At 37.7% G+C, this 17,237-nt stretch overlaps 2 protein-coding genes across 2 annotated transcripts; both read right to left on the reverse strand.

Moving 5' to 3' along the window:
• Nucleotides 1–866: 866 nt before the first annotated feature.
• LOC118267873 (transmembrane protease serine 9-like) lies at nt 867–12,237 on the reverse strand. Its single transcript, XM_050694489.1, has 10 exons — nt 11,967–12,237; nt 11,440–11,707; nt 5,561–5,659; nt 5,165–5,352; nt 4,861–4,957; nt 3,223–3,476; nt 2,401–2,671; nt 1,988–2,086; nt 1,505–1,695; nt 867–1,057 (listed from the first exon to the last, which is right to left on the reverse strand). Exons 1-10 carry the CDS (start codon nt 12,192–12,194, stop codon nt 953–955), a joined length of 1,800 nt encoding a protein of 599 aa, XP_050550446.1. The 5' UTR covers nt 12,195–12,237; the 3' UTR covers nt 867–952.
• A 2,543-nt stretch (nt 12,238–14,780) lies between these two features.
• Nucleotides 14,781–16,832, reverse strand: LOC118267872 (collagenase). Its single transcript, XM_035582119.2, has 5 exons — nt 16,582–16,832; nt 16,196–16,463; nt 15,841–15,939; nt 15,345–15,532; nt 14,781–14,927 (listed from the first exon to the last, which is right to left on the reverse strand). The coding sequence occupies exons 1-5, from the start codon at nt 16,804–16,806 to the stop codon at nt 14,823–14,825; spliced, it is 885 nt and encodes a 294-aa protein (XP_035438012.2). The 5' UTR covers nt 16,807–16,832; the 3' UTR covers nt 14,781–14,822.
• Between the last annotated feature and the right edge of the window lie 405 nt (nt 16,833–17,237).

The following is a 17,237-nucleotide window of genomic DNA, read 5'->3' on the forward strand; positions in this document are numbered from 1 at the left end:
AGAGAATGCCAAATTATCTTCCTTCTTTTGATAGAGATAGTAAGACAAACAGATAAATAAAATTAAATGAAATTTTTTCTGTGTCGAAAATATCAGGCAGGTTGAATGACATGACAGAAAATAGACCAAATAATATTACTACGTAAAGACAAACGAAAGATAATAAAATGTAAGATAGTTGTTAGGTAGATAGATAAAAATAAAATACCCCAAAGGATCCTCTGTATGTATATATTAATTTACGATACGACAACCGTACTTGTATTTTTTATTTCAATCCAAATGTTATCCAATTGTAAAAAGTGTAGCCAAGGGCAATACTCAGTAATGCATGGATGGACTAATCTAGGATTTTTTTAAATATAATATCTGTCGTTCGCATAAATTTGTTATCAAATGTAAAATTGATAGCATTATCAAAACATAATATGGACGAATGATGTCCGTTGAAGCAATTACAGCAAAAGCTTTTTTAATGCTATATGATATTATATAAAATATTTTTATCAGTCTTGATTTTAATTATAAATATGTAATATGATGCGGGACTTTTATTGTTTTACCCATACAATTTTCATCGATTGGTAAATGTATATAAAAGAAAGTCGTATTCGTTATAATATTTATAACTCAAGAATGACTGAGACTTTGGGCTTAGAACCAGTAGTCGGATAAAGGATATCTTTTATCCTATATGTATATAAATAATAGGATAAAGTGTTACAAAATTAAATTAACGGAAAAGTTACATAAAGATTACTTTATTTGTTTTAAGAATTTACTATGAAAAAATTACCATATTTTAAACAAAAAACTCGAAAGCTAATATTCTCTTATAAGTGATTTAATAAATAAAAGAAATGATATACATTGATTACACTTTTATTATTGAACCATAGAAAAGTTACTGGCATGTTCAAGGCCAAAAAATTAAAGATTATTTTATCTTAATTTAAAGATTAGACAAAATCCAGGTTATGTATGAAGTCACTCTGGTGTAGCTTACTGGATGACCCGATTGACAACCCTGAGCATGTCCGAAGGAAAGCACACCCATCTGTAAAATAATACGAAATAAACTTAATTTTATCATGGCTAGCCTAATCCAGTAAATGACAATATTATTTTTCAAAGGAAAATACATAAGAATGAAACTTTTACACACGTGTTTAAATTGTTACATCTAATTAATTTCCAGTTGTTCTCAATCTATTACTATGGCGGTGTTGTACTCGGGCCACAAAATCAGATTCAATAAGTATTTTTTTGTTTCAAAAGAAACACAATACAAAACGAGATCAATATAATGAATGAATCCATGTCACAAAAAAAAAGTTAAGCCATAACATGAACATTATACAAGTAGCCAGTAGATGAACCTGCATTGGATTCTGATAATTTTGTTAATGGGATTATCGTCTTTATATCAAAACAATAAAGTTTAAAATCTAATAAAACAATCCATAAAAAGGTACGCTTTACGAAAGATTAAAGGACAACATACCAAGATACGCCTGTTGTTGCTATCGACGACAAGTGGACCACCAGAGTCACCAGTGCAAACGCTTGCACCAAAAGCACCGCTGATACAAATGTTTGAAGGCTGCACCCAACCAGGGAAACTATTTTGGCACTCAACATTTGTAATCACCGGGAGTTTGGCGTAGTGAAGAGTTCCGTGAAGCACTCCTGAACCTGAAATACGTAAGTTATACTGATTACAAAAAGTATATGTACTGGACAAAAGTTCTGACAGTTCAATCTAAAAATTCTATGGGCCCATGGTAATAACAGTGTCTGATCCTGAAGCTTAAAGCACCCAGCACTCTTACATAAGTACGTATCAGGATTAGGTGCGTTTCGCATCGTGTGATTGCGGGATAAAATAACAATTTTCTTAATACAACTAGTCAAATTAAAGTAGTTGCAAGTCCATTTGAGCTGTATGTTTCATATCAATAAATTTCAACATTAATGAATGTCTTACCGCTTACAGTGCGACCGTAGCCAGTTACAGTAGCGATAGCATCGGCGAATGAGTTCTGGAGATCACTACCCGCCGGCAGCGCGATGAAATTTATAGTATCTGTAGAAAAAAAGACCGATAAATATATTTCTCTTAGGCTTTTAATGACACTAACATCGCGTAACAATACATCTTTAAATTTTTAAATTTCGCAAATAATGTATGCACCTGCACTGAAATAATCAGATATTATATTATTTTAATACTGCACGGTAGGCGTGCAACGTGCAGCGGGTTCGATTCCCGCACGGAGCAACTCTTTGTGTGATCCTCAAATTGTTGTTTCGAGTCTGGGTGTCATGTGCATGTGAACTGCAAAAAATCCAAGTGTGTGCAATATTCTATTAAAAAAAAAAGAAAATATTTGTACTTACCTGATACAGCTACTACAGAAGGCAAGTTAACGATAGCGATGTCATTACGAACGAGGTAAGGATTCCAGCCACTGTGCGTGACAACGCTTTCAGTAACAATCCTGGTGCCGCCGCTGAGCAAATCAATTGTACCGAGAACAACTGTGATGTTGCTGGCCTGCATATGTCCATCAAACCAGCAGTGAGCAGCGGTAAGTACACTTCTTGAGTTGAGCAAAGCGCCGCCACAAACACTATATCTCCATCCATTTAGGTCAATGAAAAGAATAGCCTGCCAATTATTATTAAGAGTTCTGTTAGAGACATCTTACGATTTGATACGGTTGTTTTCGAGCCTTCCAAGATCTTTGATTTGTTTATTGTCTAAGCCTATCCTCGGAGCTACGGGCTGCTTAACGGGTTACTGGGGCTCTGGCTCGAAAAGCATGAGTAGGAATGGAGTGGTTTTAGTCAGTAAAAGTATGACACTCCCTCTCGCCACACCGTAGGAAGTAGGAAAAGTCATTGGATGATTTTCCCCACTCAAAAAAAAGGTTCTTATTGGTTACTATCAATAAATTAGATAAGTTTATATTCGTAGATACCAACCCGCATTGTGCAAGCGTGGTGATAAATGTTCAAATCTCTTCATACGAGAAGTTGCCATTGGTAGACAGTGGCCTCTAATAGGCTATTGATGTGTTGATATAAAACTCGTAGATCGCTAGTTACTTATAACAGTAGTTCCACAGATCAAGTTAATTTGATAAAGAGCCACGAGAAGCTTTGTTTACTTAGGTATGTAGTGTACATGTAAGTAAATACGTGATTAGCACTTCTCACCTGATAAGGAAATTGACCAAGACTGGCAGGAAAGGGCCCCGTTTCAGCAGCAGCTTCTTCCTCAGCTTTCCGGATCTTCTCGGCCAACGGACCACCAACTTTAGTGTGGTAGCCATATGCAGTGATCTCTTCTAGATTGATCACATCTTCAAGGTCAATTTGTCTTGCAGAGGTCAGTGCTACCAGAGCCAGTAGAGTCACAGCCCAGAACGTCATGTTGACAGTAATTAGCAAATAATGCTGAAATCTGGATTATGCAGTACAATATTCAACTGATTAATGTGTTGAACAGTTGTTTGTGCATTCTTATATAGATACCTTCTTTATGGATAACGTGAATTCGTGCTGATAACACAAAGATTGATATATTAAAGACTCATTTTTAAATAGCCCTTAAAGTAGTAATAGGGATGACTGATGTTTTCATCAGTTCATTTATCTTAATCTCAATGATAGCCAACTGATGTTTATTTTTAAAAGAACGGAGTGCAAAAAGCTTCTTATACGATATGAAAACCTCTTCCTTTGTTAATAAATAAGAATGCGTACTCAATTTGGAGTGGATAAACACTCTATAGAGTCCACCCGTTGACTACAAAGGTAGGGTCATTCATTTTACCGTATTTATGTTATCAATATACTGCTTTAGACACGACAGTTACCAAATAACTTCGTCTTTTTTATTAGTTATAGGATTTATCTTATGTCTTGTCTGAAGGCCCCTGCGCTCCGCACCATGGCTTGAACCAATCGGACCGGACCTGAGAACATGGCGGTACTCTGCCCATGCAGCGCACACCGCCACCGCATGCTCCACCGTGTTCTCGGGGCGCTACTCATAACTCATTCATAACTTCACGCCTTTAATCCACGAAGGGGTAGGCAGAGGTGCACGTTATGGCACATAATGCCAATGTACACCCACATTTCACAGTTTATGTTGTAAGTCCCATGTAATAGGTGGTGAGCCTATTGCCATATACCGGGCACATTTCCAGACTCCGTGCTACCACTGAGAAATTTTTCGAAAAACCGAAAAAAGCCCAGTAATACTTCGCCCGACCCGGGAATGGAACCCGAGACCCCTTGCCCGGCAGTCGCACTTGCAACCACTCGGCCAACAAGGCAGTCGTCTCTCCCTGCATTACAAGGAATTCTGTCAAAAATAATTTCATCAGTTTCTTCTTTAAGGAGTAAGAGCCGTTTCCATTAAGACACCATGACCTTACAAACAGGTGGTGCAATCAACAGAATATTTTTGTTGTTTCCTGTGCTTAGTAGCATTAGACTTTACGACGCGCACCGTAGGGTGCGGTACTGTAGTAGAGCCTAGTAGAATTTACTACGGTAGACTGAGCGACATCACCGCGTCTGCACACGCATGGTGATAAGTCATCTGTGACTCGAAACTAGTAGAGCTTTTTTCCATTAATTTACGGAAGTAAACTGTGATTTTTAGTTAATTTAGTAAGTCTCACGATAGTTATTATAAACTTTTGTGAAATAAAGCAGGGAAAAACAACAACAACAGAATTAAAGATTTTAAAATAATGTCATAAGTTTTTAATCGTTTTTCAATTACAAAAGATTAAATTGTCATTTTGCTCCAATTTATAGACTTGTCATCTATTTAAAGACGTTGGTTGATCCAGCTGATGTAAGATGTGACTCGGGCGAAGACTGCGGGGTGTCCACGCTGGCAGCCATCAACGTGTCCGAAGGAAGTCACACCAATCTGTTCATAAGAAAATGACACATTATTTTATTTCTTTATAAGAACCTAGCGACAGACTAGAATTTTTACATGTGCCAAACATGCATTTTAACATTCTAAAATCCAGAACAACACTTTGTGGATCAGACAAAGAATTGTTCCGTGTGGAACAATTCTTTGATAAATCCCGATAATTGATATGATGACCAAACTAAAAGTTTAACTCACCAAAATACGTCTGCCGCCGCTGGTTACAACAAGAGGACCACCGGAGTCACCCTGGCATGTGCTCCTGCCACCAGCGCCGCTGGTACAAACGTTCGAAGCTTGAACCAAGACAGGGAAGGTGTTGCGGCATACAGCGTTGGTGATCACAGGTAAGTTGACGTGGCTGAGAGCTCCGCTCACACTTCCACCTAAAATAATAGTATTTATTTAGTTTATAACATAATATTTACATATAGCTAAAGTAGAAAACTCAAAAACCAACAAATAAAATAAACTTTACTAAGGATCTAAGAACAACTTATATTCGTCAAGACATAATAGAAAAAGTCGAGATAAAGAGTCTTAATAAAACATTTTTTTCGGGCTACCTTATAAACATATCAATAACTTTCTTACCGTCTCTGGTGAGACCGAAGCCTGATGCAGTTGCGGTCGCGCCGGCGAATTGGTTGTTCAGCTCGTTTCCAGAGGGCAGGGCGATGAAGTTCAGGTTGTCTGTTGGAAAAATAGGAAATACATCAGAATCAGGATAATCCTTGCATTTATTAGATAACAGTATTCCAAACATATCATAAGATTATTATTAATCATATTCGTGTAGGTACCTATTGTTATTGAAATAATATTTATATATTACCACCAGAACTGCAATCGGCGTGATGGATTAATGATAACAGCCAATTCATTTGAAGTACATTTGTTTAAAATAATACTTACTGTTAGTAGATACTGCAGAAGGCAAGGTGATCATAGCAATGTCGTTACGAACAAGGCTGGGCATCCAGCTTCCGTGCATGGCAACGCTGCTAGTGGTCATCCTGGTGCCGCCACTGTAGAGTTGAACTGAACCAAGTACTACGGTGAAGCTCCTGGCCTGGTTTTGTCCGTCAAACCAGCAGTGAGCAGCGGTAAGTACTCTCCTGCTGTTCAGCAACGAACCACCGCACACACCATTCCATGCGGGCATAGCAGCAATAAGACCAGCCTGTAGAATATTATTTCAGCTTAGAATATTTGAGGATTAGTTTTGGACAAAAGCTCATTTACAGAAACTCGCATTGAGTGTATTTAATGGCTGGTTAATAAGTTAAAACTATTATAGTCTGGATATATTTTGTCCGTCTTAGTGAGTAGATCCAGGGCTCCAAAAATCGATTTATCGAGAGCGGCAACAACCACCAACGGGAAAAAGGTTTGCAGAATTATATAACTTGTAACATAAAACACAAATTAATCAACTCACCTGGTATGGGAATTGACCGAGACTAGCTGTGGAACCACCGACAATCCTGGATGGATCGCGAGCGGCTTCCTCTTCAGCGATGCGGATCTTCTCGGCCAATGGACCACCAACCTTGGTGTGGTAACCGTAGGCAGTGATGACCTCTAGATCGATCACATCTTCGAGGTCGATGTGCCTCGCAGAGGAGACCGCTACCAGAGCCAATAGAGTCACAGCCAGGACCTTCATGTTGCCAGTAATGAGCAAATTAATGTGAAGTCTTCAGTAGGCAGTGCCTTTTTATATATTTGTCTGTTAGATAATGTGATTTAAATCTAAATTTGAAACTATATCTATCAAAGGATTATGAAGGATTATGAGAATCGGAAAGCCCCCACATTACATGATGATCAATCAATAAAGGCACACTTGTTATTCATTTTTTCCTTTTTTATTTTGATAATTTTTTGAATATTATCGGCCGAAATTCATTTATTGCAGTAGAGACTCTCAGTTATTGTGGTCATGCATGTCATTTAAAAAAATATTTAATTGCTTAAATCAAAAAAATGCATTTTTTATTTGTATTTATGATACAAATAATAATGCAAAATATATTTGATTTCATGTACATCTTAATCTCACCATTTGAGTATTTTAGCTTATTTTTAATTTAATAGTGAACTGTGTATTTCTAACACAATAATATAGAGACAAAGTTTTACTTTTTATTTTTGAATATTTTATTGAACACACGAATTTTCTTCAGGTTTAAACCTGGAGTCTAGTAAGTTTGATAAGAATACACATTTATTGTACTAAATTATAATTATGACTGGTTGATAATAGAATGCTCAATTGATATTAAATGATTTCAATTAATAAATATTAGTATTTTTTATGGTTTTGGTCTCCTGCCAGGAGGTTTATTACGGCTTATACAGAGACAGATCCATCTGGCAGACGTTCCTTTGAGCTTTGCAATGTTAAATTGTATCCATTGTTACTGTTTGAAGTCAGTAACTGTGTGTCAAGTGTGAGAGAGATATGCTTCGACTCAAATGGGCCGGATCGACCGGAGTGATACCACAGCCTCACAGAAAAGCAACGTGAAACAAAGCTTCGGTAGTGAAAGTGAGGTTACCAGAGCTCCAATTACCCTCCTCCCCAATCCCAGATTCCCAACCAACCCTTAAACTTCTAACTCCCAAAAGGCCGGCAACACCACTGTGACGCCTTTGGAGTTTTGGGTGCCCATGGACGGCGGCGATTGATTACCATCAGGTGGTATGTCTGCACGTTTACCCGGTAATAGCACAAAAAAGTGTTTGTAGTAGTTAATTACAAGAAAATTATCTTATAGTAAAGCTAATTTAAGAAGTGTTCGTAATACTTTTTAAACTTTTGTTTTAATGACGCTGTTTAAAATAAAAAAAAGTAATGTTAACGATGCTTTTTTACATTTTTTTCACACGAATCTACGCTTTAGAACCTGCTAGTAAACAGCACTAATATCGTGTTACTTATAAACCCTTATTTTTAAAGACGTGGTGCCTAAATAAGATTTGTCGAATGAACTTACTTAGCTTTGGTTGTAAAACATATCACGCACTATATTCTCTAAAGCACATTATTGCAAAAAAAAAACTAATGAAGTAAAATGTTTATGCCATACTTGTATTAGAATGCACAAGATATAAATCTCGGTTAAAATGTGTCCATTGTCATTCTAAAAAATAGGTGGTGGTATGTGGTTATGATAGTTCGAACGGTAACTAACAGATGGCGCTTAACACAATCGAACTTCAAATCTTCCGAAGAAAGTTTACGCTTATTTGTTTATCTAATTCACATATCTAATTAGGAAGCAAACAATATATTTACAAACAATAGGGATGATGACGGGATATGAAAATTAAAATTTTATTTAGTCATTTTAGACACTTATTTTTTATTTTTTCATATAAGATAACAAATACGTCATTTCTACGTACCTATAAAATGTACCTAACGGCAAGAGGGCACTCGGTACTTGAGTAAAATAAAAGAAACGCGGGCGCTTTGTAATGTAGTGCTAAGAATCCCTCTCTATTATAAGGAATTCAGTCAAAATTAAACGCTATTTCATCAGGTTCCTATTTGAGGAGTACGAGCCGTTTTCATTAAGGTACAATGACTGTACAAACAGGTGGTACAATTAACAAAATATTTGTTTTCCTATTCTGTGCTTAGTTAGTAGCATTAAGGTGTGTCCAAACACGACGCGGCAACGTGCGCGGCAGCTACGCGCGGCATTCGCGGGACACAAATTTGCCGCGCGACTAGTATAAACCTTCTGCGCGGCAGTGCTGCGCGGCATGTCCGAGACACGCCGCGCTCTTTATTTCGTATTCACACTACAATGAAAGCGGCCGCGTGTAATGTCGCTTTTTTTGAGGGTTGAAAATCATCCAATGACTTCTCCCGCCTTGGGTGACTCGGGAGGGAGTGTCAGACTCTTACTGACTAAAAACCACCCCGTTCCGTATCCTGTTTTGAGCCGGAGCCCCGGTAACCTTTTACGTTGTCCGCAGCTCCGGATCAGGCATCAGCCCTACTGGGCCCCATATGTGGTGGTCAGGCTCTTTAAGGCGCGCGCGGAACGCGACGCGCCGTACGCTGAGGTCTGATTCTGGTCGGGCGGCGAGCTACCCTTGCTCGCCGTCTGCAGACCCGCAGCGTGTAATGTCGCTATGCTTATTATTCGAAAATTACGTAGAAGAATAAATAAAGAAAGGCAGTGTTGAATGCGACCACTCTTTCAACAAATCACAAATCGTCGCAGTTTGCTTCTTGTGGCCCGCACCGGCGACTAAACGTTGACACAAAAAGCCGCCACACGCCACTTTGCGCGGTACGCGCGTAAACCTGTTGGAGCCAACGATAACGCACGCACGTAGTCTGTGGTTCATATAGGTAGATAAATAGGATATAGAAATATTTATATCAGAGATACAATCCATCCACAAGTGGATGTCGCGCGCTTCAACTACTTTTGTGGCCGTTTTTTGCCTCTTGTCGCGGCACTTGTGGCTGTCGCGTGTGGCCCGTGTGCGGCGACACTAAAACCGTTCGCGGCGAACGTCGTGCGCGGCAGGTAGCTCGCGGTTGCCGCGCACGGCAGTCGTCCAAACATAGCGTGGCAAGCCGCGCGCGGCAGCCGCGCTTGAATGCCGCGCTATGTTTGGACACACCTTTAGACATTACGATTGCGTGGCTGGTCGTAAAATCTGGGGGCACGGTAGTGCTCCCGCCAAGTCGAACACAAAAACCGGCACGGCCATACCATCCTTTTTAGAAGCTATTCAGGTCAATTTCGAACGCTTATAATTTCGTTGTGAATAAAACAAGAAGCCTGATTTTACGTTTTATATAAAATAGATTGACTTGGCCATCGCATGAAATGTTTATACATTCTCGTATTTTATTGTTTTCTATTGCATGATTACTTGCGATGACCAAGTCAATCTATTTTATTTAAAACGTAAAATAAATGTAATATTAATAAGACAACAATTTACATAATACTTTAAGACATAAGGTTTATTAAGTAGGGAATAAATAAAATAATCGACTTGGTATTACATGGATCTCACAACTTTTTACGGTAGGTAAAACTTAGGTGCGAGACTTGGTTTTTTTTACAGGATGTGTTTGATGGTATCATGTTGTTCCGATTAAATAAGTAGATTTAAATTGAATGTAAATATGTTATCATATCACACATTATTACATTGTAATTATTATGTTATCGGCTTACTCACGTGACTGTTTGACGAATAACTCGACTAGTTTCAAGCCATGCTAGAGGCTCATATTCATGAGCAACATTCCGCGACACACGACGCGGCGATTGTCGCGTTGTATGTCTCACGAAAGTTATGGTAAAATTATTATTACATTTTGTGAAATAAAGACAGGGTAAAACAGGCTTTTTTGAACTGGCAAACAAACAAAGATATTTTTTGTTAATGTCGTAAGTTTTTAATCGTTTTTCAATTACAAAAGATAAAATTGTCATTTTGCTCCAATTTATAGACTTATCATATATTTAAAGACGTTGGTTGATCCAGTTGATGTAAGATGTGACTCTGGCGAAGACAGCGGGGTGTCCACGCTGGCAGCCGTCAATGTGTCCGAAGGAAGTCACACCAATCTGTTCATAAGAAAATGACACATTAGTTTTTTTATAAGAGTCCAACCACATGCTAGGATTCACAGGATTCACATATTTAATTAAATCCAGAAAAACAATTTGTTGGTTAAATAAAGAATTGTTCCCTGTGGGCATCGAACCTTCGACATGTTGTGTGGCAACTGGTTGTCCAGCCACTAGGCCAAACATTCGGTACAGATTAATAAGTGATGTGTTAATATTACCATTTTCCAAAGAAAATCCGTAAACAAAATACCATTATATAAATTGATATAATGTTCAAAATTAAAAGGTTAACCCACCAAGATACGTCTGCCGCCGCTGGTCACAACAAGAGGACCACCGGAGTCACCGCTGCAAGTGCTCCTGCCACCAGCGCCGCTGGTACAAACGTTCGTAGAATCAACTAAGAAGAAGGTGTTGCGGCATACAGCGTTGGTGATCACAGGTAAGTTGACGTGGCTGAGAGCTCCGCTCACACTTCCACCTAAAACAAGAGTATAATATTTATTTAGTTTATAATATAATATTTATGTAGGTTGCTCCCGAAATAAACAACTTACAATTGTTAGGCAAACACGACCATTATTCATGGGGAGAAAATGCTTATTAAACTTAAAAAAAAAAAACATCAATAACTTCCTTACCGTCTCTGGTGAGACCGAAGCCTGATGCAGTTGCGGTCGCGCCGGCGAATTGGTTGTTGAGCTCGTTTCCAGAGGGCAGGGCGATGAAGTTCAGGTTGTCTGTTGGAAAAATAGGAAATACATCAGAATCAGGATAGTCCTTACAATTTATTAGATAACAGTATTCTAAATATATAGTCAATTCATTTGAGGTATTTAGAATAATACTTACTGTTAGTAGATACTGCAGAAGGCAAGGTGATCATAGCGATGTCGTTACGAACAAGGCTGGGCATCCAGCTTCCGTGCATGACAACGCTGCTAGTTGTCATCCTAGTGCCGCCACTGTAGAGTTGAACTGAACCAAGTACTACGGTGAAGCTCCTAGCCTGGTTTTGTCCGTCAAACCAGCAGTGAGCAGCGGTAAGTACTCTCCTGTTGTTCAGCAACGAACCACCGCACACACCATTCCATGCGGGCATAGCAGCAATAAGACCAGCCTGTAGAATATTTTACGATTAGTTTTGGTCAAAACCTCACTCACAGAAACTCGCATTGAGTGTATTTAATGGCTGGTTAATAAGTTAAAACTATTATAGTCTGGATACATTTTGTCCCTCTTAGTTAGTAGATCCAGGGTTAGTAAATAATCCCAGCGCTCCAAAAGTCGATCGATCTATCGAGGGCGGCATCATCCACCAACATGAAAGAATGACAATTATATGACTTGTGATATAAAACACAAATTAATCAACTCACCTGGTATGGGAATTGACCGAGACTAGCAGTGGAACCACCAACAATCCTGGATGGATCGCGAGCAGCTTCCTCTTCAGCGATGCGGATCTTCTCGGCCAATGGACCACCAACCTTGGTGTGGTAACCGTAAGCAGTGATTTCCTCTAGATCAATCACATCTTCGAAGTCGATGTGCCTCGCAGAGGAGACCGCTACCAGAGCCAATAGAGTCACAGCCAGGACCTTCATGTTGCCAGTAATGAGAAAATCAATTTGAAGTCAACAGTAAGCAGTGCCTTTTTATATATTTGTCTGTTAGATAATGCGATTTAAATCTAAATTTTGAAACTATATCTATCAAAGGATTATAAGGGATTATGAGAATCGGAAAACCCCCACATTACATGATAATCAATCATGTAATGGTATATTTGTTATTAAATTTTCCTGTTTTGATTTGATAACTTTTTAAATACTATCGGCCGAAATTCATTCATTAATGTAGAGTTTCAGGTACTGTGGTCACGTTATAAAAAAATATTTAATTGCTTAAATCAACAATTTTGCATTTTTTTATTTGTATGTTTGACACAAATAAAAATGCAAAATATATTTGATTTGGTCACTGATACTATGTCTGTCCGTCAGGTACGTCTTAATCACACCATTTCAATATTTTAGCTTATTTTTAATTAATAGTGAACTATACATTTCTAAGACAATATAGACACAACGTTTTACCTTTTAGTTTTGGACTTTTATTGAACCCACACGAACTATACCTGGAGTATAAAATTGTTGAGAAGAATATACACATTTTTCATATTAAATAATAATTATGACTGGTTGATAATAATAGAATTAGAATTGGAATTGCAATTTCTTTTAAGTGTTTGACTGCCAATAGAAAACTGTTGAAGGCAAATCCTCCGCTAACGTCGGTTACCTGTGACCACCAAGGCATTCAATGTGTTAAGGTATTTTTAAGTTGTAAATATTTTCTTTCTTTTTTTTTATTAAAACGTTGCCCCACACTAGGATTTTCTCCTGTGTCGTGGGTGCGTTTACAAACATACAAGTTCACATGCATATGACACCCAGACCCGAAACAACAATTTGTGGATCACACAAAGAGTTGCTCCGTGCGGGAATTGAACCCGCTACACGTTGCACGGCAGCTAGTTGCCCAGCCACCGCGCCAACTGTGCATTTTAGTTATAGTTATTATATTTATTTAGTTAATAGGGTTGAAAATAATATTGTAACCTAAGTATATAGTTATATTAATAAAGTTAAAGAATAAAAATTAACAAAGAATAGTTTCTTATACTTTTGGTCTTCTGCCAGCAGGCTTACACGGAGACATAGATCAATCAGGCAGATTTCCCTTTGAGCTTTGCAATGTAAAACTGTATACACTGCACTATTAGTTAATTATCTACGTTGTTTTAGTCAGTAACTGTGTGTTCAAGTGAGAGAGAGTCATACTTCGAAACGAATGGACCGGCTTGACCGGAGTGATATCCCGGCCTCACAGAAAACAGACGTGAAATAACGCTTGCGTTGTATTTCGTGAGGTTACCGGACGCCTAATTGCTAAGAATAAACAGTAGTAATCGTCTGACTAATGAACACTTAGTTTTAAATATGTAGTACCTAAATAAGGTTTGTCGAATGAACTTACTTACTTAACTTTGGTTATGAAACATAACACCATGTAGGTACTATATCCTCTAAAGCACATTATTATAACAAAGAAAAGAGAAATTAAATAATATTTTTATGCCATAATTATATTAGACTGTACAAATCATTTTAGGCATCAACATCTCGTATAAAATATGTCCATTGACAACTAAGAGTTGTATGTAGTTATGGTAGTTCGAACGCTAACTAATAGATGGCGCTAATCACAATCGAACAATATCGCTATGCAGCTGCTTGTTATAATCGCTATCGCTAAGCTTGTTTAAATTTTATTTTATATTGCTTCATAAATAAAAGTTGTGAATTTAATAAAAACTTGTTTTCCTACCTTTAGGTTATGATTATAGTTCTATTTTGCGTGGGCTAAGGGCTGGATTCCTAAAATGTTTATTTCAAGAATAATGTAAATGTATTTACCAAATGTTTATATTTCTTTAATAAAATTATGTTTGTTCATTTGGACTTCTGGTCGTTTTGATGAAATGTTATTAGTTTATCATTTAAGTAGGGAGCACCATTTTTAAGAGTGGAAAATCAACCAATGATTTCTCCTACCTTGAACGAGGCGAGAGGGAGTGACAGACTTACTGACTAAAACTACCTCGATCCTACTACTGCTTTTTGAGCCGGAGCCCTAGTAAACCCGGCAGGTAGTGCGCAGCTCCGGATCAAGCATCAGCCCTGCTGGGCCCCATCTGTGGTAGTCTGATGGCTCTTTATGGTATGAGGGAGGACCTTACGTTCGCAACGACAGGCATTCGGATTGCAACCACGAAGCTGAACGTTTGTTAAGAAGATAATGTTTATGTAATTAAGGATAATAAAGATATTTGAATTGAAACAGGTTTTGAGTTTTTTTTTAAACTGGAATATTTATCACCGATAAGCCTCAAGTATAGTTAGTCGAGGAGCTGATTTTGATAACTGAGATACAGTATTTATTTGTCTATTAATTAAAAGGCAATGATCTTGGGATGCATTTTTTTGCATTCAATGGGCCGACGTTTGGCTGCTATCTCGCCTGAACGTAAGTGATGATGTGGCTTACGATGGAGCACGTCTGCCCATAAGCAACCTATTCACTCAGGCTTTGAAGATACCCAGGTTAGGTGCAAAAATGAAATTACATTTAAACAATTTGTTATCAAATTTTATTCTATTGTTATTTATTTAAAGGTTTTGGTTAATCCAGCTGATGAAAGAGGTGACTCGAGCGAAGGCAGCAGGGTTACCGCTCTGGCAACCGTCCCAGTGTCCGAAAGAGGTCACACCGATCTGTAAATTAAAATAATAATAAAAATGAAGTTCAAAGTTAATTTTAACCAACGACAATGGATTGTTCGGTTACGATGCAAACTAGTCTCTAATCTTAAAATGTATAATAAAATATTTTGTAGTGAAACAAAGCTTATGAAAAAACATCTGTAACAAGAATTAAAAGCAGGTAAATCAGTCTTAAGAACTATAACTTTTATATGTAGTCTTATTAACCCTTTAAGCGCCTAGTTAAATATCAATTACCGTGCCCCTAGCGCGCGGCTACCAATCGAAGAATATGAAACACTAAATAAAGAGGAGCAATTGTGTAAATCGATAGAAAAAGTCATCCATGTTCTCTGTCGCAGCAACACGACACGAGCGGTGGTGACACAAGTGGTTAAAGGGTTAAACTAATTGAAATTGAATACACACCAAGATACGCCTGTTGTTGCTGGTGACGACAAGAGGACCACCAGAGTCACCATGGCACACGCTTCTTCCGCCAGCGCCGCTGGTGCAAACGTTAGAATCCTGGACGTACCAGAACAAACTGTTACTGCAGACAGCGTTCGTGATCACAGGTAAGTCGACGTGGTTCAGGGTCGGGCTCACACTTCCACCTGAAACAGAATTTATTGAAGAATTACTAATTTTCCTTAAGAGATCGAAGTAGTTTTATGAAATAATGTGCTGTAAATTATTATATAATTTGGTTCTACGAAAAAGTATAAAATGGTAGGTTTCTCTAAAATTAATGTCTTTATACATTTCCATACAATGAACTTATTTTTGGTGTATAAAATTGTGCATTATAACAGTGATTCAGTGTTAATGTAAGATCATAATGAATTCTGTACGAAGTTGAAGTATTTTTTTTTCAAAATATAAGTATAATTGTCGATAGTTTTAGTATTGATAATTTCCTTACCGTCTCTGGTGTAACCGAAACCGGATGCTGTACCAGTAAAGCCAGCGAAGTTGTTGTTGAGCTCATTGCCAGATGGCAGAGCGATAGGAGAAAGGTTGTCTGTAAATAAGATGTATTCTTTAATAACTAAAAACTATTTCAAATGTACATATTCGTTTTATCTCATGTCGAAGATTTGCTTTATGTAAAAGTATTACATTGATTACGTTTCATCTTATCTCGTGTTCCACTTTAAGTAGTAACCTTGAATAGCGATAATTACAATTTTGAATTCATTTGGCATAATTTTCTCCAAAATGTATTATGATTGTATTTTCATAACATTAATATTTATTATAAATTTTTGACTACTTACTTGAGGTAGACACAGCATTAGGCAAGGTGATCATAGCAACGTCATTTCGGACTAGACTTGGAGTCCAGTTGGGATGCATGACAACATTGGAAGAAGACACTCTTGTACCACCGCTGTAGAGATTGATTGAACCAAGGACCACAGTGAAACTTATGGCCTGAGATTGACCGTCGAACCAGCAGTGAGCAGCAGTAATCACTTTCCTTGTGTTCAGCAAGGAACCACCGCAAGCACTACTCCAGAATGGCAAGATGATTATGAGACCAGCCTGTAAAATAATATTTCATATTGTTAAAGCGTAAAATTCAAACATTAGGCTTACCAGTGTTTAATGTAAAAGTTAAAGCAGATTTTTTATACTAATACGTGTTGAATAAACTGCTTACCTGGTAGGGAAATTGACCGAGCTGAGCTGGAGCACCACCCACAATCCTGGATGGGTTAAGTGCAGCTTCTTCCTCAGCTATACGGATCTTTTCGGCCAATGGAGCACCGATTTTTTCATGATAACCAAATACTGGGTTGGATTCTAAATCGATCACATCTTCAAAGTCGATGTTCTTAGCAGCCGAGACCGCTACCAGAGCCAATAACGCCACAGCCAGTTTCATTTTGCTGATTAAAAAGACTAATGTGTGCTTTAATTACAGTGTTTGTTTATATACTTCTTTTTCGAGATATGATCAGTTAATCGCTACATATCATAAGATTATTTTATTCGTGAACTCTGGGCACAGCATATTAAGTGTTGGTAAAGGTATCACGATAAGGTTACTTGTTATACACAGATATGTCAGGTACATTTTATGCCATTTTTCAAATTGGAATAAAATTTATGGGTAATAATTATTAACTGTATATAAAAAAATCTATTTGCTAATGATAACGATATTAGAAAACGTTTTAATACTACTTAGTCAGACCTTATAGTTGGAAAAAACCGTAAACCAGAAAAATCATCACGATGTCAGTAATTTTACAAACCCTCTAGTTAATGTTAGAATCGTTGTTCTGTTGATGATATTTATTGGGAAAGTCACAA

This window comes from Spodoptera frugiperda, chromosome 6 (genome assembly GCF_023101765.2).
Source record: "Spodoptera frugiperda isolate SF20-4 chromosome 6, AGI-APGP_CSIRO_Sfru_2.0, whole genome shotgun sequence".
Taxonomy (NCBI): domain Eukaryota; kingdom Metazoa; phylum Arthropoda; class Insecta; order Lepidoptera; family Noctuidae; genus Spodoptera; species Spodoptera frugiperda.

What these genes read in the sequence shown, in the direction of transcription:
- LOC118267872 (XM_035582119.2), bottom strand. Translation starts at nt 16,806, where the DNA reads ATGAAACTGGCTGTGGCGTTATTGGCTCTGGTAGCGGTCTCGGCTGCT. An exon ending in TCGGTCAATTTCCCTACCAG is followed by an intron (nt 16,464 to 16,581) that starts GTAAGCAGTTTA and finishes ATTATTTTACAG; the next exon opens with GCTGGTCTCATAATCATCTT. An exon ending in TTTCGGTTACACCAGAGACG is followed by an intron (nt 15,533 to 15,840) that starts GTAAGGAAATTA and finishes ATTCTGTTTCAG; the next exon opens with GTGGAAGTGTGAGCCCGACC.
- LOC118267873 (XM_050694489.1), bottom strand. Translation starts at nt 12,194, where the DNA reads ATGAAGGTCCTGGCTGTGACTCTATTGGCTCTGGTAGCGGTCTCCTCT. An exon ending in TTCTGTAGTAGCTGTATCAG is followed by an intron (nt 2,087 to 2,400) that starts GTAAGTACAAAT and finishes TTTTTTCTACAG; the next exon opens with ATACTATAAATTTCATCGCG. An exon ending in CTACGGTCGCACTGTAAGCG is followed by an intron (nt 1,696 to 1,987) that starts GTAAGACATTCA and finishes TACGTATTTCAG; the next exon opens with GTTCAGGAGTGCTTCACGGA.